Raw genomic sequence first — 15,812 nt, forward strand, 5'->3', positions numbered from 1 at the left:
GCGCTCAACGGCCAATGAGCTGAATGAAATCAGCACCTTGTTGTAAATCACGGGTGACAGCGAGCTACTTGTGTTTCCTCTCAAGTCAAGAAATTGGAAATCAGTCCGGGTTTTATTAATAGGAGGTGCTGATGTGTTGTTGGGGGCAAAAGCTAAAATGCACCTGTGGGAGTGGCGGTGTCTCAGCAAAGCAGAGCTGCACTGATCAAGGGACGTTTCACAAATCAATAGAAATAATGAGAAATAAAAAACACACACACCTTGAGTAAGTTTTCCCTGTGTGTCTTTGTAAAGGTGTGACAGTGCAGGTGGGGGGAAGCAACAATTCACTCGCTTATATTGATGAGAATGAAACGAGGCTGGGCTTCAGTTCCTGTGGTTGCAACCTTTTCATGACGTCGAGACAGTTGTTTTGGTCCCCTCTGCCCAATCGGAGGCTCCTCTCACACATCTACCGGAGCCGAAATGGATCTATTCATGCAGCAGCTCTGTCCTCCCGTAAGGACCGTGACGCCCTTTGTCGGGGGCTCTGTGGCGCCTGGTCGCTGCTTTAAAAAGCAGCACTGACATGGAAACCCCATTACAGCTGCAGAACGATTTCTTCCCAGAGCAGCAGCTCCAGCACTGTAAGTACCAGCACTACTGCGGACGCGAGGATCGCCTCGGCAAGCAGCACGACCAATGCTGCACCTGCAATAATTGCACCTGTGATGCGAGAAAAAGCCTCGTCTTTCGCGGGACGTCGCCGGCCACTGTGGGAACTTTAAGGGCACCTTCGGAAACGTCTTCGAGGCAAGGCTGCCAGTACAGCGTCTGCGAGTTCACACCTTCTAGTCATGGTAGTTCATCCAGACATCATCATCATCATCCTCACCATCAGCAGCAGCAGCAGCATTGCCGCGATAGGCAGCGGGGCAGCCTGGGCAGCAGCCACAAAGACAGTAACTCCTACAATGAAATAGCCATGAGCAGCTGCAGATACAACGGCGGCGTAATGCGGCCGCTGAGCAACTTGAGCTCGTCCCGCAGAAACATACACGAGTTTGATTCCGAGTCCCAGCCTTTGCAGCCCATCTCCGCCGCAGATGCGTCGGACACTTTAGTATCCAAGCCGGAGAATAATTCAAGCACCCTGATGCCTTACGCATCGGGAGACGGAGGGGGAGGCTGCAGCCACAGCGGGGCCAAATCGGGTAAAAAGAAGAACCAGAACATTGGGGAGAAGCTGGGGCACAGGAGGGCCTTGTTTGAGAAAAGGAAACGGCTCAGCGACTATGCTTTAATCTTTGGGATGTTTGGGATCGTTGTTATGGTTATAGAGACTGAACTCTCATGGGGAGCGTATGGAAAGGTGCGTATAGCCCACTCAAAGTCCGTGCCTCGCAGTCCCATGTAGGCTAGAGTTGATTTAGGGGACAGGTGACTCACGAAACAAGTGTTTTTAACGTTAAACAACTTGTGGTAGGATAAAGTGTTCTCAGGCAGGTCCCAGGCACGCAGGCCAAAAGGCCCACAGCTGTCCAGCCATGAAGGGGACCCCCCACCACCATCACCTCCAAAAAAAACAATGAATGGGAGAAGAAGCTGCAATGTTAGAATTTGTTGCACTGTGTCCTAAAAAGCTAAATCGTGCAGTTTTTACTTACTTATTTATTTATTTTGGCACATTAGTAGGAGTTACTCCAGCATGTAAGACAAGATCTTCTGTCATGTCGTTGTGTCTTCTTTGACTTTACTGTCCTTGCTCTTTTGCAGGAATCCCTATATTCATTAGCTCTAAAATGCCTGATAAGCCTTTCTACAATCATTCTCCTGGGGCTGATTATCATCTACCATGCAAGGGAGATACAGGTAATGCTGATGCACTCTGTTGTTTTTTTGGTTTTTGTTTTAATCAAAGAATGTTTTATCAGTTTTATGTCTAATCTGCTGTATTTCTGCACACTTTTTCTTCCTTCTTTTACACTGTTACAGGTTGATTTTAAAGTCATTGCTGCTCATTTAGTGTCAGATTTAAGTATTGTGTGCATTTAATGCATGAACATTGTGAAACGTGTGAAATGTGTGCTTGTTTCTTTGCCATCTTTTTTTTTTCTTTCAAAGAATCAAAGACTTTCTGCAGCCCTGTGAGTGTGTGAATGATGGGAGAGGTTGTTGCACTGGTGCTGTTGTAGGCCTAATCATCAGCTATTGAAGCCGCATTAACAGTTCATTATAGATATTGGGAAGATTAAGGAACTCCTCGCAGGGTTGAGTGGATGAATGATTATTAGCCCGAGATGCTCCAACATGACAGTTTTATGACCATGCCTCGGAGCATTGTTGCATTACTGTGCTTCAGTACTCATGTCTTTGCCACAAATTTTCACTTCCTGCAGCATGGACCTCCATTGCATGCCAGACGGCTTTCATGTGCCTGATGTGTTTCTGTCTGTTTCTTTTTAAATTCACCTAAATGGGAAAAGCTTCACCTTAAAAGAAACACCACCCAAGCATTTTCTCGAATCCTAAACAACGCCATGTTTAATCATGTTAATGGAGTTTCTTACCTTTGCACAAGAGGGTGATTTTAAAAATGCCTTCAGCTGAACTGTAAAAGCTGATCCAGCTGTTTTCATCTGACCTTATTTCTTCACTTTGTTGCCAGTCTATTTAGTCTCAAACTCAAGAAGTAGCCTCATTTTGTTTATGAAATAGTGCATTACACTTTGATAAAACATCACTTCTTACCTCTTGCATCTCGCAAACAGAATCTTCATCAGCTTTGTTGGTATATTTAGCAGCTACAAACCCCAGGAGAGGATCAGTCATTAAAATAGCCCAACAGTAAAATGTGTCACTGCCTTGAGATCTCTCATTGTAAACCTTTCTTCATAAGAGATGGTAGAAAGGCATCATTATCATATTTCACTGTACAATAGAAGCTGTTTCATTTCCCCTGCAGATGGTTCCCAGGAGCTGTGTATAAATTAGAAAGAAAATCATACGTTGGTATGAAAGTATCAAACCCATTTTTTTCTTCTTCTTCCTCTTTTTTTTGGCCATTGGACATTTCTGCTAAAATACAGAGCGAATAAATAAATCCATAAACAGAGCTTTTTTTCACCATTTGCTTATGCAGCTGCCGACCGGTGTAACAATTTAGTTTTGATGTAAAGAGACATTCTTTGTACACAGCATGTTTCTATTTAGGTAGAGGTATTAAATTAGTCCTGCATCAGCCACGCGGTTATTGTTCCCATTCACAGGAAACCAGTTTGCTGAGACTACCTTTATGTATATATATCCTTGCTGCAATGTTACAGCAACACATCTGTATATTATAAACATGGATTCAAGAAGTTTAAATCTCTTTTCTCTGCTTAAAATGACTCTGAGGAACCGCTGTTTCCTGAGCTCAAGTGATTATTTTAGCTCTAAAGCAAGGCCTTCTTTCCATTCCTTTAATTGTCAGCAGATGCATATTTAACACACAGGCAGGCTGCTCAGACATCTTTGATCAAGTCCCCTCTGACAGTCACGTCAATATCCAAAACATTTTTCACCCCACATAGCTCTCTTTTTGCTATAAAAGACATTTCCTCCTTTGTTGACCTAGAAAACTTTATTAAGGCAGTTGTTTCTTCACAGCTGATTATTGCAATTCGCCACATATTCACGCTGACTGAAGTAGAAGCTGGAACACTTTGATGAGTCAGAAAACATTATCAAGTCACCGCAGTCTTACTCACTAGACCTGCTCTGTAAATATACAAGTTGATTAGAAGGTCTGTCCTCTAATTCATCACATTCCCTTTGGGAGTAACCAGTCCCTGGAACTGACTTTGTCTCACTATTTAAATCCAGTTCACACTGTTATACTTCAACATCCACCACAACAGCTGCTCCCATCCCTCCTTGACTGAGGCTCTTTTGTGTCAGTTGTTGCTGTTTTTTGTGCCAGTTGTGGCTTTTTTTGTTCCTGCAGATTGACATATATGCCTTCAAAAACGTACACATCCACATGTGTAGACGGCTGAATTAATTCTGAATCTGTCTTGCTGATGGTAATCGCAAGTACACACAAGCACACAGAACAGAGAGAGACCGGAGAGAGCTGTTAAAATGTGTTTTTCTTTCTGATTTTCTCTGTCCGTGTGCTGCCTGCTACTCAATACACTTGTGAAAAAAACAAACTGATTGTTTTCTTTCGGTTTATTTTTTGTTTAAGGAAGATAAACTGAAACAGTCTCCAGATTGAATCCTTAAACATTTAAATATCAGGACTAAATCAAGGTTAAATGCCCCAAATTGAAAATCCTGATTGAAGGTTGACTTTTTTATTAGCAGTGAGGTGCTACGTCAGGTGCATTAGGAACGACATAAACTTGTCCACAGTGTTGGTCAAGTTACTTGAAAAAAGTAATCAGTAATTAATTACTGATTACTTCCCCAAAAAAGTAATCCCGTTACTTTACTGATTACTTATTTTCAAAAGTAATTAATTACTTAGTTACTTAGTTACTTAGTTACTTTTTAAAAACATGATTTACAACCTGAATAGGTGATAAAGCGATAGATCTTTCAGCCCAATTCTACTTTTTCTACATAATCATCATACAAAATGTAATCAAATGGAAAAGTCTCTTTTTAAAACTTGTTTTGTTAGTTTTAATCTTTTACCTTTATGCATGAAGCAAAATTTTAATTATATGCACCATTCTCTGACTTGAAGAAATTAGTTTAACATTTAAACCTATTTTCTGCACATTCCAGCACATAATATATATATATATTGTGTTTACACTCACTCTTTCAGATGCAAGTAAAACACAGCAGAAAATAAATAAAGTCAAAGACTAGCGGTCCTTTTGCTCTATTTTCACCTGTAAAGCAGGAGTAGGGTAGGCGGAGGGTTATCCTGGTGCAGGTGTGCCGCAGCGGTCAGTGGAAGGATACGGCAGTTTCTCTGTGAGTTTCCCATTACGTCGTAGCGCACTCGGTGCTTGCTTGGAAGTTTAGGGGGGGTTTTTTCGCTGTAAAAAGAAGTTTTCTTCCCACGCACAACGGACACTAATGTTTTTGTCACTTTTTATGGAATCAAACTCAAAGTAAGGTCAGTACTTCCACGCTTTAAACGCTGCACGCTCATACTCTCTCCCGCACTCGATATATGATCCATTGTTGATCTGCACACAGCTGTTGTCACGCACGTCGCACTCGCTTACGTCACTGTCATGAGACATTCTCGCAAGAAAATCACGGTTTTAGTAACGCAGTAACGCAGCGTTCCTACGGGAAAGTAACGGTAATCTAATTACCGTTTTTGCAATAGTAATCCCTTACTTTACTCGTTACTTGAAAAAAGTAATCGGATTACAGTAACGCGTTACTTGTAACGCGTTACTGCCCATCTCTGCTTGTCCAATGCAAATTTTACTATTGCCAATATTTTGATAGTTGATTAAATTGGGGTGATACAACAGTTAGCACATTCACTTCACTTCAAGAAGGTTTGAGATTGAACCTGGTCATCCGCAGGCACTGTGCTGAGTGCAGATGTCCAAAGGCATGCATGTTAGGTTAACTGGTGATTCTAAACTGGTTTGGGTGTAGATGTTAGTCATGTGATGCACTGGTGATATGTTCAGTGTGTATGTCCAGTTTCACCTGGACTTTAGTGTCTTTGCAGTTAGGATTGATGGAGATGGATGGATTTAAATGCGCATTTTTCTACGTGACATTGTGTTACTTCAGATTTTACATCATTAAGTCTTCACTATATCGCTAAATAATCTGGTATCGTTTATTGGTGCTGAATTAGCCTTTTTGCCATTATTAAATGCAGAGATTTTGTACAATGCTTGCAAACACTGACAGTGATGTAATACAAACGAAAACCAGCAAATTGTCACACCAGACGAGCTGAAACAAGAGAACGTTTGGGGGGAGGGGGGGAGGGGTTAAGCAGATAATTTAACTTGATTATCTGCTTAACTGGCAGTTTTGGAAACTCTTTTGAGAAAAGCTTCTCCAAAGTCAGAAACATTACTTTAACAGGTGGAAAAATACAGCTACTGACTGGTAAATTTTCAGTGATTCGTAAATTCACACAGGGAAATCTGGCAGTGGCAAAGAGGTTATCAGATGCTATAGAAGTATTAACAACAAAGTACAAAATCATATAAAGTCAATCATTTTAAAAGCTCAGCTGAAAATAAAGCTACTGAAAGTGTTTCTTATGTATCTAGAAATGTGATTAGGAAGTTTACCTAAACTATCAGAAGTAGAAGCTTCCGCTGCAAAGAAACGAACAACGTAACATCTAAAAACTCGTGTTTTATCAAATAGTCTAAACCTAAAGAGGAATCAGTTGCCAACTAACTTTCTGATAGTTGAATCATTCTGTCTTTGACCATGTTTTGTTTACCTCACATAAAGGCTGCCAAGTAGTAAGTGTAGCAAAGCAAAAAGTACAGTATTTTCCCATGAATGAAGTCAATGTAAATGTGCACTTTCCAAGGAACAAGACGTGTAATTTTTTAAAGTGCTCTTGAACAATAGCTCTCCAGGATGGAGGTGTTTTAAAGATTTTCTTTAGACATTGGCCATTTTCAGAGGAATATTTTTTACCTACTGCATGAATCATTCAAGTATTAAAAAACACCTAACTCAAGGATCAGCCGGTGTTGTGTCTACACATGACACACAACTTAGCAAAAAATGAATATTGAATTGAGTTGTTAGACACTTTGTTGCTAGCATCCTGTCACAAAAGCTCATCCTTTGTTCCCGTTTCTTTAGCTGAACCAGTTTGGCAGACTTAAAATAGGATTTTTGTAACAAAAGGTGATTCCTAAAGAGCTATTAATCGAAAACTTGGCATAACTCAGCATGCTGTGGAGCGTGTCTTTAAATTTTTGAGGAAACAGGGCAGTGGAGGACAAAACAAGAAGTGGCAGGTCTAAAAAAACTCTCTACAGCTCTGGAAGTTATGTCCTTGACAAATTGGGAAAAAATCCAACAAAGACCTGACGCACGACCTGAAAGATGCATCTGACACTCCAGTTTACTCATGTACAGTTCACTGAAGACTCATCAGAAATAGTCTCAGTGGCAACAGGTCTGATGCAAAGAGTGTCTACAGCCTTTTGTAAACACAGTGGAGGCTCTGCCATGTCAGCATCCAAAGCAGCGCTTTAACAAGAAGCCTGGAAACTATTCTTGAAGACAAAAGTAATTATGAGAAAGCTTGTCTAAAAGAGTTCAAGCTCTATTTCTATATTTGTTTAGACAATTTCTGCATCTATTTCCCATTTTCCTAACAAAATGTAAAGAAATGAGGGGTGGCTACTCCAAATATTTGACATTAGAGCCTGAGTTCAGAAACGAATCGCTTTAAATGATAGATCAGAAACTAATCGCTTTAAATGATAGATCAGAAACTAATCGCTTTAAATGATAGATTTCCCATGTAGAGCTTCACCAACCCAAATATTTTTATTTTCTATCTGCAAATGACGTCCCCTGGAGAAAAAGTTTGGAAACCACCACGCCCACCAAAACACAAACCCACCCATCGACTGAATCCTTATTTAGCATTACTGCATCAGCACTCTGTCAGCTGTTGTGTTATTCGATTTTATGCAATGTTCTTAGGTTTAACACGCCCTCCCCATCCACATCCCCCGCGCTTCATTTTTACGCCTCTGCGAGAGCCTAATGTGTTTGCAATGTTGCAATATGAATTGCTGTTTCTAAAGTGCACTTTTCCATGTGGGAAATGTTGTTCCTGCAGTGAAGTAGATTATGCATGCACATCCATGTGTACTCACAGATGCCTGTCAGATGTAGAAGCATAAGTCAGGGTGATGAAATGGTTTCCCCACCACTTCTAGCCCCTTAAAACTGATTTACTTGTCAAGCTCGGTAAAGTCTGCGCTCTCTGATTTCCACAACACAAAGTTTGTTCTGCGCAGAGTGACTGAAAACTCAAAAAAAGGTCACTCTGAGCAGGCAGGACAGAGGTCGGACACAGGCTGTCATTTGTTTAGGGATACAACTGCTGTGCTGCATTGGCAGTGAGGAGTGACCTACTGAGCTGAGTGTGCTTAAAAAAAAGAAAAAGATTTGTCCTTAGTTTTTTGTTTTTTTCAGTGTCCTCAAGGAAAATTATATGTATTCCTCCCTCTACACACCAGCTTTGATAAAGAGCCGGAAGCATGAATCTTATTATACGTCTCCTTAATATTTCCAGATGAGTAATTTTTAGACTTCTTAGTTAGGCAATGCAGCTGTGTTGTGGAAGTTAACACAGCTGCATTGAGTGTGTAGCTCTCCTAACTTTGACATGTCCTTGTCAGAGTCTGATATGAGCTGCAAGCTGCTGAGGTGGTTGATGAGTTCTCTCTGTTTTTCTAAGCGAACACAAACTGACATTTTGCAAGTTTCCCTCTTCTTCTCACATCAAAGTGTTGTGTTAAGGCCACTGCTGTGTCACTCTACCTTGTGATGACAGTTCTGCTGAGTTCTCTTAAACTAATGCAAAATGCTTTGGGGGCTGGGTTGGTTTTTTTTGTCTTTGATGTGTACTTTTGCGATAAGAGTCTGCGCTGATGTTTCACAGTCGCGCAATATTACATTTTTCGGTTCAGCAGAAAAGATAAAACAACAGCGCGTCACCCAAACTGTGCCAGCAAAATTCTGCCAAAGCCAAACTTGGCTGTGCTCTTCAGATTGCCCCTGAGTGCTGCGTATGTGTCAGAGATATGGTGTAACTGCAGGAGACGCTCTCCTGTGTTTCTCACAGTGAAATCTGTCTTCTACCTGAGACTCCAGACTGGAGTCAGATAACCACCACTGGCTGGTGACCTCAATGTTTTCACTGAACGTACCGCCTTTCAAGGGCAGAGATACCAAACCACCCATGGAGCTGAGGATCCTGAAGATTATTTATGAAATTGCTCTTTGTGTGTGTGTGTGTGTGACTCCAAACATGCAGCTGAATGTAGATTATTAATGTGTGGCGACTTGGCTGCAGCCACAGCACTTTAAAGAAAGATTTATACGAGCTTTTGCTTTGGCTCAGAAATGTTTCACTTTGCTCAAATGGAAAAATTGCACATGCAAATGTGAGACTTAATCTCGGAAGCGAAAGCAAACAGAATTTGCGAAAGCTTCAGATTTATTCTGCAAACTGGCCTCTTAGTGGCTCACTTTGATATCATAAATAAAGCATTGCATTAATGCCTAATTGGACTGAACCTCTCAACCTAATTCACTAATGAGATTGAGTGATTTCATTCTCAGTGACAAGATATATGTTCCCATCTCCACATTACACAGATTAAATATTGAGCTGCACTCCATTAGTTATATTGAGAGCAGTGAAACCAGTAACCAACCCAGCTAGCAGCGCAGGTGAGCTCCTCCGGGGCTGCACAGTGCAGACGCAGGACATCGGCAGGCAGGGAATGAGCTCAAGACATATTCGGCTGTGCTGTCTCTCAGACTGACATGAAGAAGCCTTTTCGATGATGGGAAAGGGGCATGCACTCTGAGTGATTAGACTGTATTTTAAGTCCATCAGAAAACAAGATGAATGTCAAAGAGAAACCGCTGATGCTTTGATTTGCCCCGAGTTAGAAACAGGCTGGCGTCCTGTTCCCTGGGCTCTGTTGTACATTGCAGGGGATTAACGTCTGTGCTCTTGAACTGATTTTAGGTTTTTTTTCCTAAGGTAAGGTGGGGGTTTTTGGAGAGAGCTGTTTTAGAACAAAGGCACACAGTTAAGGTTAGGACACATATATAGATACAAACAAATGTGTCTTTCAATATCCATGTGATAAATATAGATTGTAAGAACTTAAAGGCCTGTTTGTTATCTATTATTTTTGTGACTACATTTTTAGCCATTTTACTATTAAAGGAACGACCATGAAACTTTATTATAGGCATTCATACTGAGCAGATAAGGATAAATCCTAATCTCTTGTGTGATCCCCAGACTTGTCTTCTTGTGTGACCACACAGTTCACATTCAAATAAAATGTCTGGGCAACTATTGGATGGATTGCCACTGAATAAGGTGCACATGTTTGTCTTTCCCCCAGGATGTACTGAAATATATTTAGTGACTCCTTAGCTTTTAATCTAATGCCATTAAGGTCTTTTCTTCTTTCTTTTTTTTTTACCTGATCCTTTAGTTTATAACCTCACAGACTTAATGGCATTCCCATCACTCTGAGCTGTACTGTGTGCTAATTAGAAATGTCACTGGCCACTATATTAGGTACCAGGTGCTAATGCCAGGTTAGATCCCCGTTTACATTCAGAACGTCTTTAATTCTTCATTGTACAGGTTCAACAATGTGCTGGAATTATTCCTCAGAGATTTTAAACCATAGTGACATGACAGCATCACACAGCTGCTGCTGATTTTTCAGCTCCACATTCCCATCTTTGTGCTTTATTAGATTGTGACTGTGTGGGTCATATGAGCTCACTGTCATATGCAAGAAACCATGATCAGGAGATGATTTGAGTTTTGTGATATGGAGCTTTATCCTGTAGGAAGAAGGCATCAGAAGATGGGTGCACGCACTATGGCCATTAAGGGATGGACATGGTCACCAAGATACTCAGGTAGACCGGCGCTGTTACTAAGGGGTCCAATGTGTGTCAAAAAAACATCCCTCAAGCCAGTACATGATCGGCAACCTGAACTGCTGATACAAGGCAGCATGGAGGCACACTTTCAACTTGTTTATGCCAATTTCTGGCTCTACCATCACCAGACAACATTTTTTTAGGCTTCTGTTATCCATTTTTGGTGAGCCGAATTATAGCCTTAGTTTCCCAGCAGGAGTGGCGCCCATTGTGATCTTCTGCTGCTGTAGCACATCCGCTTCAAGGTTTCACATGTTGTGCATTCAAAGATGCTCTTCTGCATCACTTGGTTGTAACAAGCAGTTGTTTGAGTTTTTGTTGCCTGTTCATCACCCATCTAGCACCGATAACAATGCCACATTCAGTGTCACATAAATCGTCTTGCAGTCCCATTCTGACGTTCGATTTTGACTCTAGCAGGTCATCTTGACCTGTCTATAAGCCTAAATGCACTGAGCTGCAGCCATGCAATTGGCTGATGAAATATTTGCATTAACGAGCATTTGAACAGATGTACCTAATAAAGTGGTTAACAAGTGTACGCTAAGTAACATACACGTGTAGCATTTGAGCAGATTAAACAAGTTGATTTTAGCAACTAGGTTGCTAAGTGACACCTGATAAAGTTTCTGCCACTTTTACAAGAGATTAATCGTATTTAAATGTCATATTTCCACACAGTGAGCACGACAAAGAAAGTCTATGCACAAGATTTTTTTTGAGTGAAAAGAAAAATGATTTCTTCTATTCTAGCTGTGCCTTACTTTTATCTTCAAATCTTCCGCTGTGTACGAGGTCAAGATGTGGCGCTCTTACCGCTTTAAATAGATTCTTTTTACCTTCTTTATCTTAAAAATAAACTTTCAGGTATGTTTCTCAAGTCACAGGCCTTTATTTTAATCTCATGTTAGGTTGGGCATATTTTTAATAATTATGTCTCTGTGGTTATAATTTTCATTTATGTAATTGTCTATATGTAAATTTTAAAAAATGTAATAATAATTTAATGATCACCACAAAATTTACTTGTGGACTCGTTTGTTTTTTTTGAACCTCTATTAATTGTTTCATATTTTCATTCTTAACATTAAAAAATGTAACTATGATGTAACTGAAAATATTATATTTATCGCCTGTTTTTATAGTACTTAAACCATCTGTGCTGTAAATAATTAACCTTCTATTTCTCATCAGGGGTTTTGTTTTTCACACTGTTAACATAAGTTTTTTCTTTTTTAAAAAAAAATAAACCTCACAGTTGAATATTTTTCATCCATAGATGCAGTTTCTTCCGCCTCTCTGTCATAACTGCTGGTTTTCCAGCGAGTATGAAATATTTCATGCTGTGCGGTTAAAGCCCCATGAGTATTATATTTCAGGTCATCCATTACCATAATTGCTTTTACTCACCAAGTAGGCTTTCCTTATGCAAGCTCCTGCTAAATGTTTAATTACATTGTTTGGAGGTAACAAACTTTGTAACTGCTTTTGACACGACCGGTTTGTTGTTTAAAATGTAAAATAAAACGTTGCTTGTGCCGCGTGCAAACAATAGATTTAGCCTCTTTCAGAGAGCTAATTCTGTAAGTAAGAGACCACAGTGTGAGTAGAGACACAGCTTGTGTTTCCATGTCTACATTACACTCAGCTGGAAAGCCGAACAGGACAAGCTGTGGTTAGAGTTACACACTTCTTTGTCAGATGTCGGTTTGTTAAAGGAGCTCAGTGTCGCTCATTTGATAGGAACAACCACCGCTGAAAATTTAATTCACGTGTTTTCTGTGTTTGGGGGAGGGCGGGGGACTTTGATTGTAGCTTCTGAATAAATACAAATGAGCTGCAGAGGCTACGTGGGGTTGTTGTACCATTTATTCAGGGACTTGTTGCTGTTGTTGTTGGCTGGTGTTGTACTGTGCCGGCTTGTTGACAGCTGATATTTCCTGCACATTTCTTGGCTCAGAAGCTATAATAAGCGTGCAGTGTGCCGTTTCTGCATTAAAGCAGCTGAAGCTGTCGAACTGTAGCATGTGGAGCACTCATACACGTCTGTAGTGCAGTCTTATTGATTTCTGCGCGCTCGCTTTGTCCTTGAGATGAACGCTTTGAATGGGGAGCTTTATTTAAGATGTGAGAAACATGACTGTTTCAGCGATTCCGCTTTAGGTAACATGTCACAGCTAAAATTACAATCTAGGTCAGTGATCCCATTAGCCTTTCAGGAGTGGGACAGTTTTCTTTTTGCTTCTATAATGAGAAATCCCAAATTAAATGGAGAGTAGCTGGCAAACTGCCGAGTCATGATGTATGCCTCCAGAGTGTCCGCAAAATTATGACCATATGATTTGTCATAAAGTTTAAGACAGACTGATTTGCAAATCATATAAGCCCTATATAAATGATTAAAAGTGCGAGGGCAAAGTAATAGATGCTGAAAGGGAGGCATATAATTGTTTTTGAAAAATACACCCACATTTTTAATGCTAGCTACACATTTTAAAAAGGTTAGGATCAGGTTTTTCTCTGTTTCTAACAACACACTCTTTCAATGTTTGGGGATCGAGGAGACCAGCTGCTGCAGTTTTGTAAATCAAATGCTTCTTGCTGCTTCTTGTTGTCTTTTTTTTTTTCCTATTAATCCAATGTTTTCAATAGGCGACAGGTCTGAACTGCAGACAGGCCAGTTTTTCACCCTGACTCTCTTGCAACAGAGCCGTGCTGTGTACTCTGCGCAGAATGGGGTCTGGCATTGTCTTACACAAATAAATAAGGCCTTTCCTGACAGCAAGACAACAAGTCGAACGGTCCCTCTCCTCTTTAGCCTGGTTAGAGCAGCGCGCATGAATTCAAGCATGAATTTCAAATTTGATACATAAGAACACAGACAGCTTTCCACTTCACCTCAGTCCATCTTACACGAGCAGAGGAGGCAGCAGCATTTCTGTAACATGTTTCTTTCTTTGCCCGTCAGTTTTGTTTTTCAGTGTTGTCCTTTGTGTGTAGGGATTTCTTCAGATACAATGTTTACTAACATTATGTGCTGCAAATGATGAATTATTCTAAAAATAGTCATCTAATTTTCTTTAAAATCTTTTTACTCCTATTCAGTTCAATTTAGTTTTATTTATATGTTGCCAAATCACAACAACGGTCACCTCAAGGCACTTTATATCATAAGGTAAAGACCCTACAATAATACAGAGAACCCCCTATGAGCAAGCACTTGGCAACAGTGGGAAGGAAAAACCTCCTTTTTACAGGAAGAAACTTCCAGCAGAATCAGGCTCAGGGAGGGGCGGCCATCTGGCATGACCAGTTCGGGGGATGGGGACAGGACAAAAGACATGCTGTGGAGCCAGGCATCAATAATAACTAATGATTAAATGCAGAGTGATGTATAAACACATTAACAGCGCATTAAAAGAGGTGAGTGATGAAGATACACTTAATGCATCATGGGAATCCACCAGCAGCCCAGACCTATTGTAGCATAACTAAGGTATCACTCAGGGTCACCTGATTCATCCCTAACTATACGCTTCATCAGTAATTAAAGTTCTAAGGCTAATCTTAGAAGAAGAGAGGGTTTCTGTCTCCTGAATCCAAACTGGGAGCTGGTTCCACAGAACTGGGCCCTGAAAGCTGAAAGCTCTGCCTCCCATTCTACTTTTATCCTAGGGACCACAAGTGAGCCAGTGGTCTGAGAGTAAGGTGCTTTATTGGGATGATACATTAATATGAGGTGTTTAAGATAAAATGGGGCCTGATTATTCAAGACCATGTATGGGAAGAGAAGGACTTTAAATTCAATTCCAGATTTAACTGGGAGCCAAGCCAAGCGAGAACTCAAAAGGGTTTTTTGATGGCTCCACCTCTCGAGTTATATCACTGACAGGTTTAAGATGACCTGACTGCTTGTGAGATGTTGCCACTGCAAAATGTGCATTTATGAACAATAGAAACTCAACGACATAGTTGCAGACCACATAAAGTTACAGAGCGGCATCACCGAGTGCTTCTGAATGGCACAGAGAGTAAAACTCGCTAATGCTCTGTCGACTCAGTAACTGCAGTGTTTCAGCTGTTCTCTCACATTAAGATCAGCACAAAAACTCTGCAGCGAGCATCATGACTGTTTTTTTAACTATACATTTTCTGTGACTTACGACATAACCTGAAACGAATCATTCCATTAAATATCTGGGTTATTTTTTGATTTTCATTTCTTACCATTGAGTAAGCAAACAAATACTTCAGTATTATATAACACATTAATAGAACAAATTGTGAAGATGTTCCTCTTCCTTTAATAATTCTTGTACATTTCTGAGCTGAAAGATGAACAGAACTGTGCAGGATGTTGTTTCAGAGGGCTGTAAGCAAAATCATTGTACTGTATATCATAGTTAAGCCTGAGAAGTCAGTGGACACCCCATAATTTATTACCGAGTACATTAGGGAGGTTTCTGACGACACGTAATAGTGCAGTTTTTCTTTTCCTTTTTCCCCTTCATAAAGGCGTCTGCTCTCATGGCAAAAAAAAAAAAAGCTGCCAGGAAACCTCGATTGGATTTGCTGACAACAACGTTTTGTGAAAAATCTACTGCCACTTGTGACAGCTTGTACAGGCGGAGGACCTTGATGTGATTGAGTGGATAGAGCGGGCGCATTAGAGAAGGGATACCAGTGCGAGGTGTCAGAGAGAGGAATACAGTTTGGAGCGCTTTTTATCTACAAGCCTCACAATACAAAGTAACAGGTATAAAATTGAGATCGCCTGTTTACAACCTTTAGCGTGAGAAGTGGAGACCGCGAAGGAGCTGATATTGGTAGTCGTGTGAGGACACGAGTTGAAGATAGCTGTAGAAAGTGATAAAGAGGAGTGAAGGGACATCAGCAGGAGTGACGATGTGAGAAAGCTCCTGCGTATATATGACAGAGGACGGGGTGGAGAAGAGCGATGGGAGGTGTTGAAATCCACTCACACTGAAGTCCCCAGTGAGACCGCCAGCCTTCTGGTCAGGGTGGCCAGGCGATCAGCACCTAATGCTAATGTGGAGGTGGCAGATGTTCTCATTAGTATACTGCTTAGAAGTTGAAAATGCTTACTGCACACCGCTAATGTATTGCCTGATGTAATAATATTTTATTTTAATGTATTTTAATGA

At 40.7% G+C, this 15,812-nt stretch overlaps 1 protein-coding gene across 2 annotated transcripts in view; it reads left to right on the top strand.

The window, feature by feature from the left end:
* Nucleotides 1–412: 412 nt before the first annotated feature.
* Nucleotides 413–15,812, top strand: part of kcnn2 (potassium calcium-activated channel subfamily N member 2) — a 28,259-nt gene continuing 12,859 nt past the window's right edge. For both annotated transcript variants that reach the window (XM_006788797.3, XM_035907039.1), the window contains exons 1-2: nt 413–1,351; nt 1,756–1,851. In XM_006788797.3, the coding sequence (XP_006788860.1) occupies nt 569–1,351; nt 1,756–1,851 (879 nt within the window). In that variant the 5' untranslated portion in view covers nt 413–568. The remainder of the gene's footprint in view (nt 1,352–1,755; nt 1,852–15,812) is intronic.

The sequence above is a fragment of the Neolamprologus brichardi genome, chromosome 7 (assembly GCF_056152115.1).
Source record: "Neolamprologus brichardi isolate AB-2024 chromosome 7, ASM5615211v1, whole genome shotgun sequence".
NCBI lineage: Eukaryota > Metazoa > Chordata > Actinopteri > Cichliformes > Cichlidae > Neolamprologus > Neolamprologus brichardi.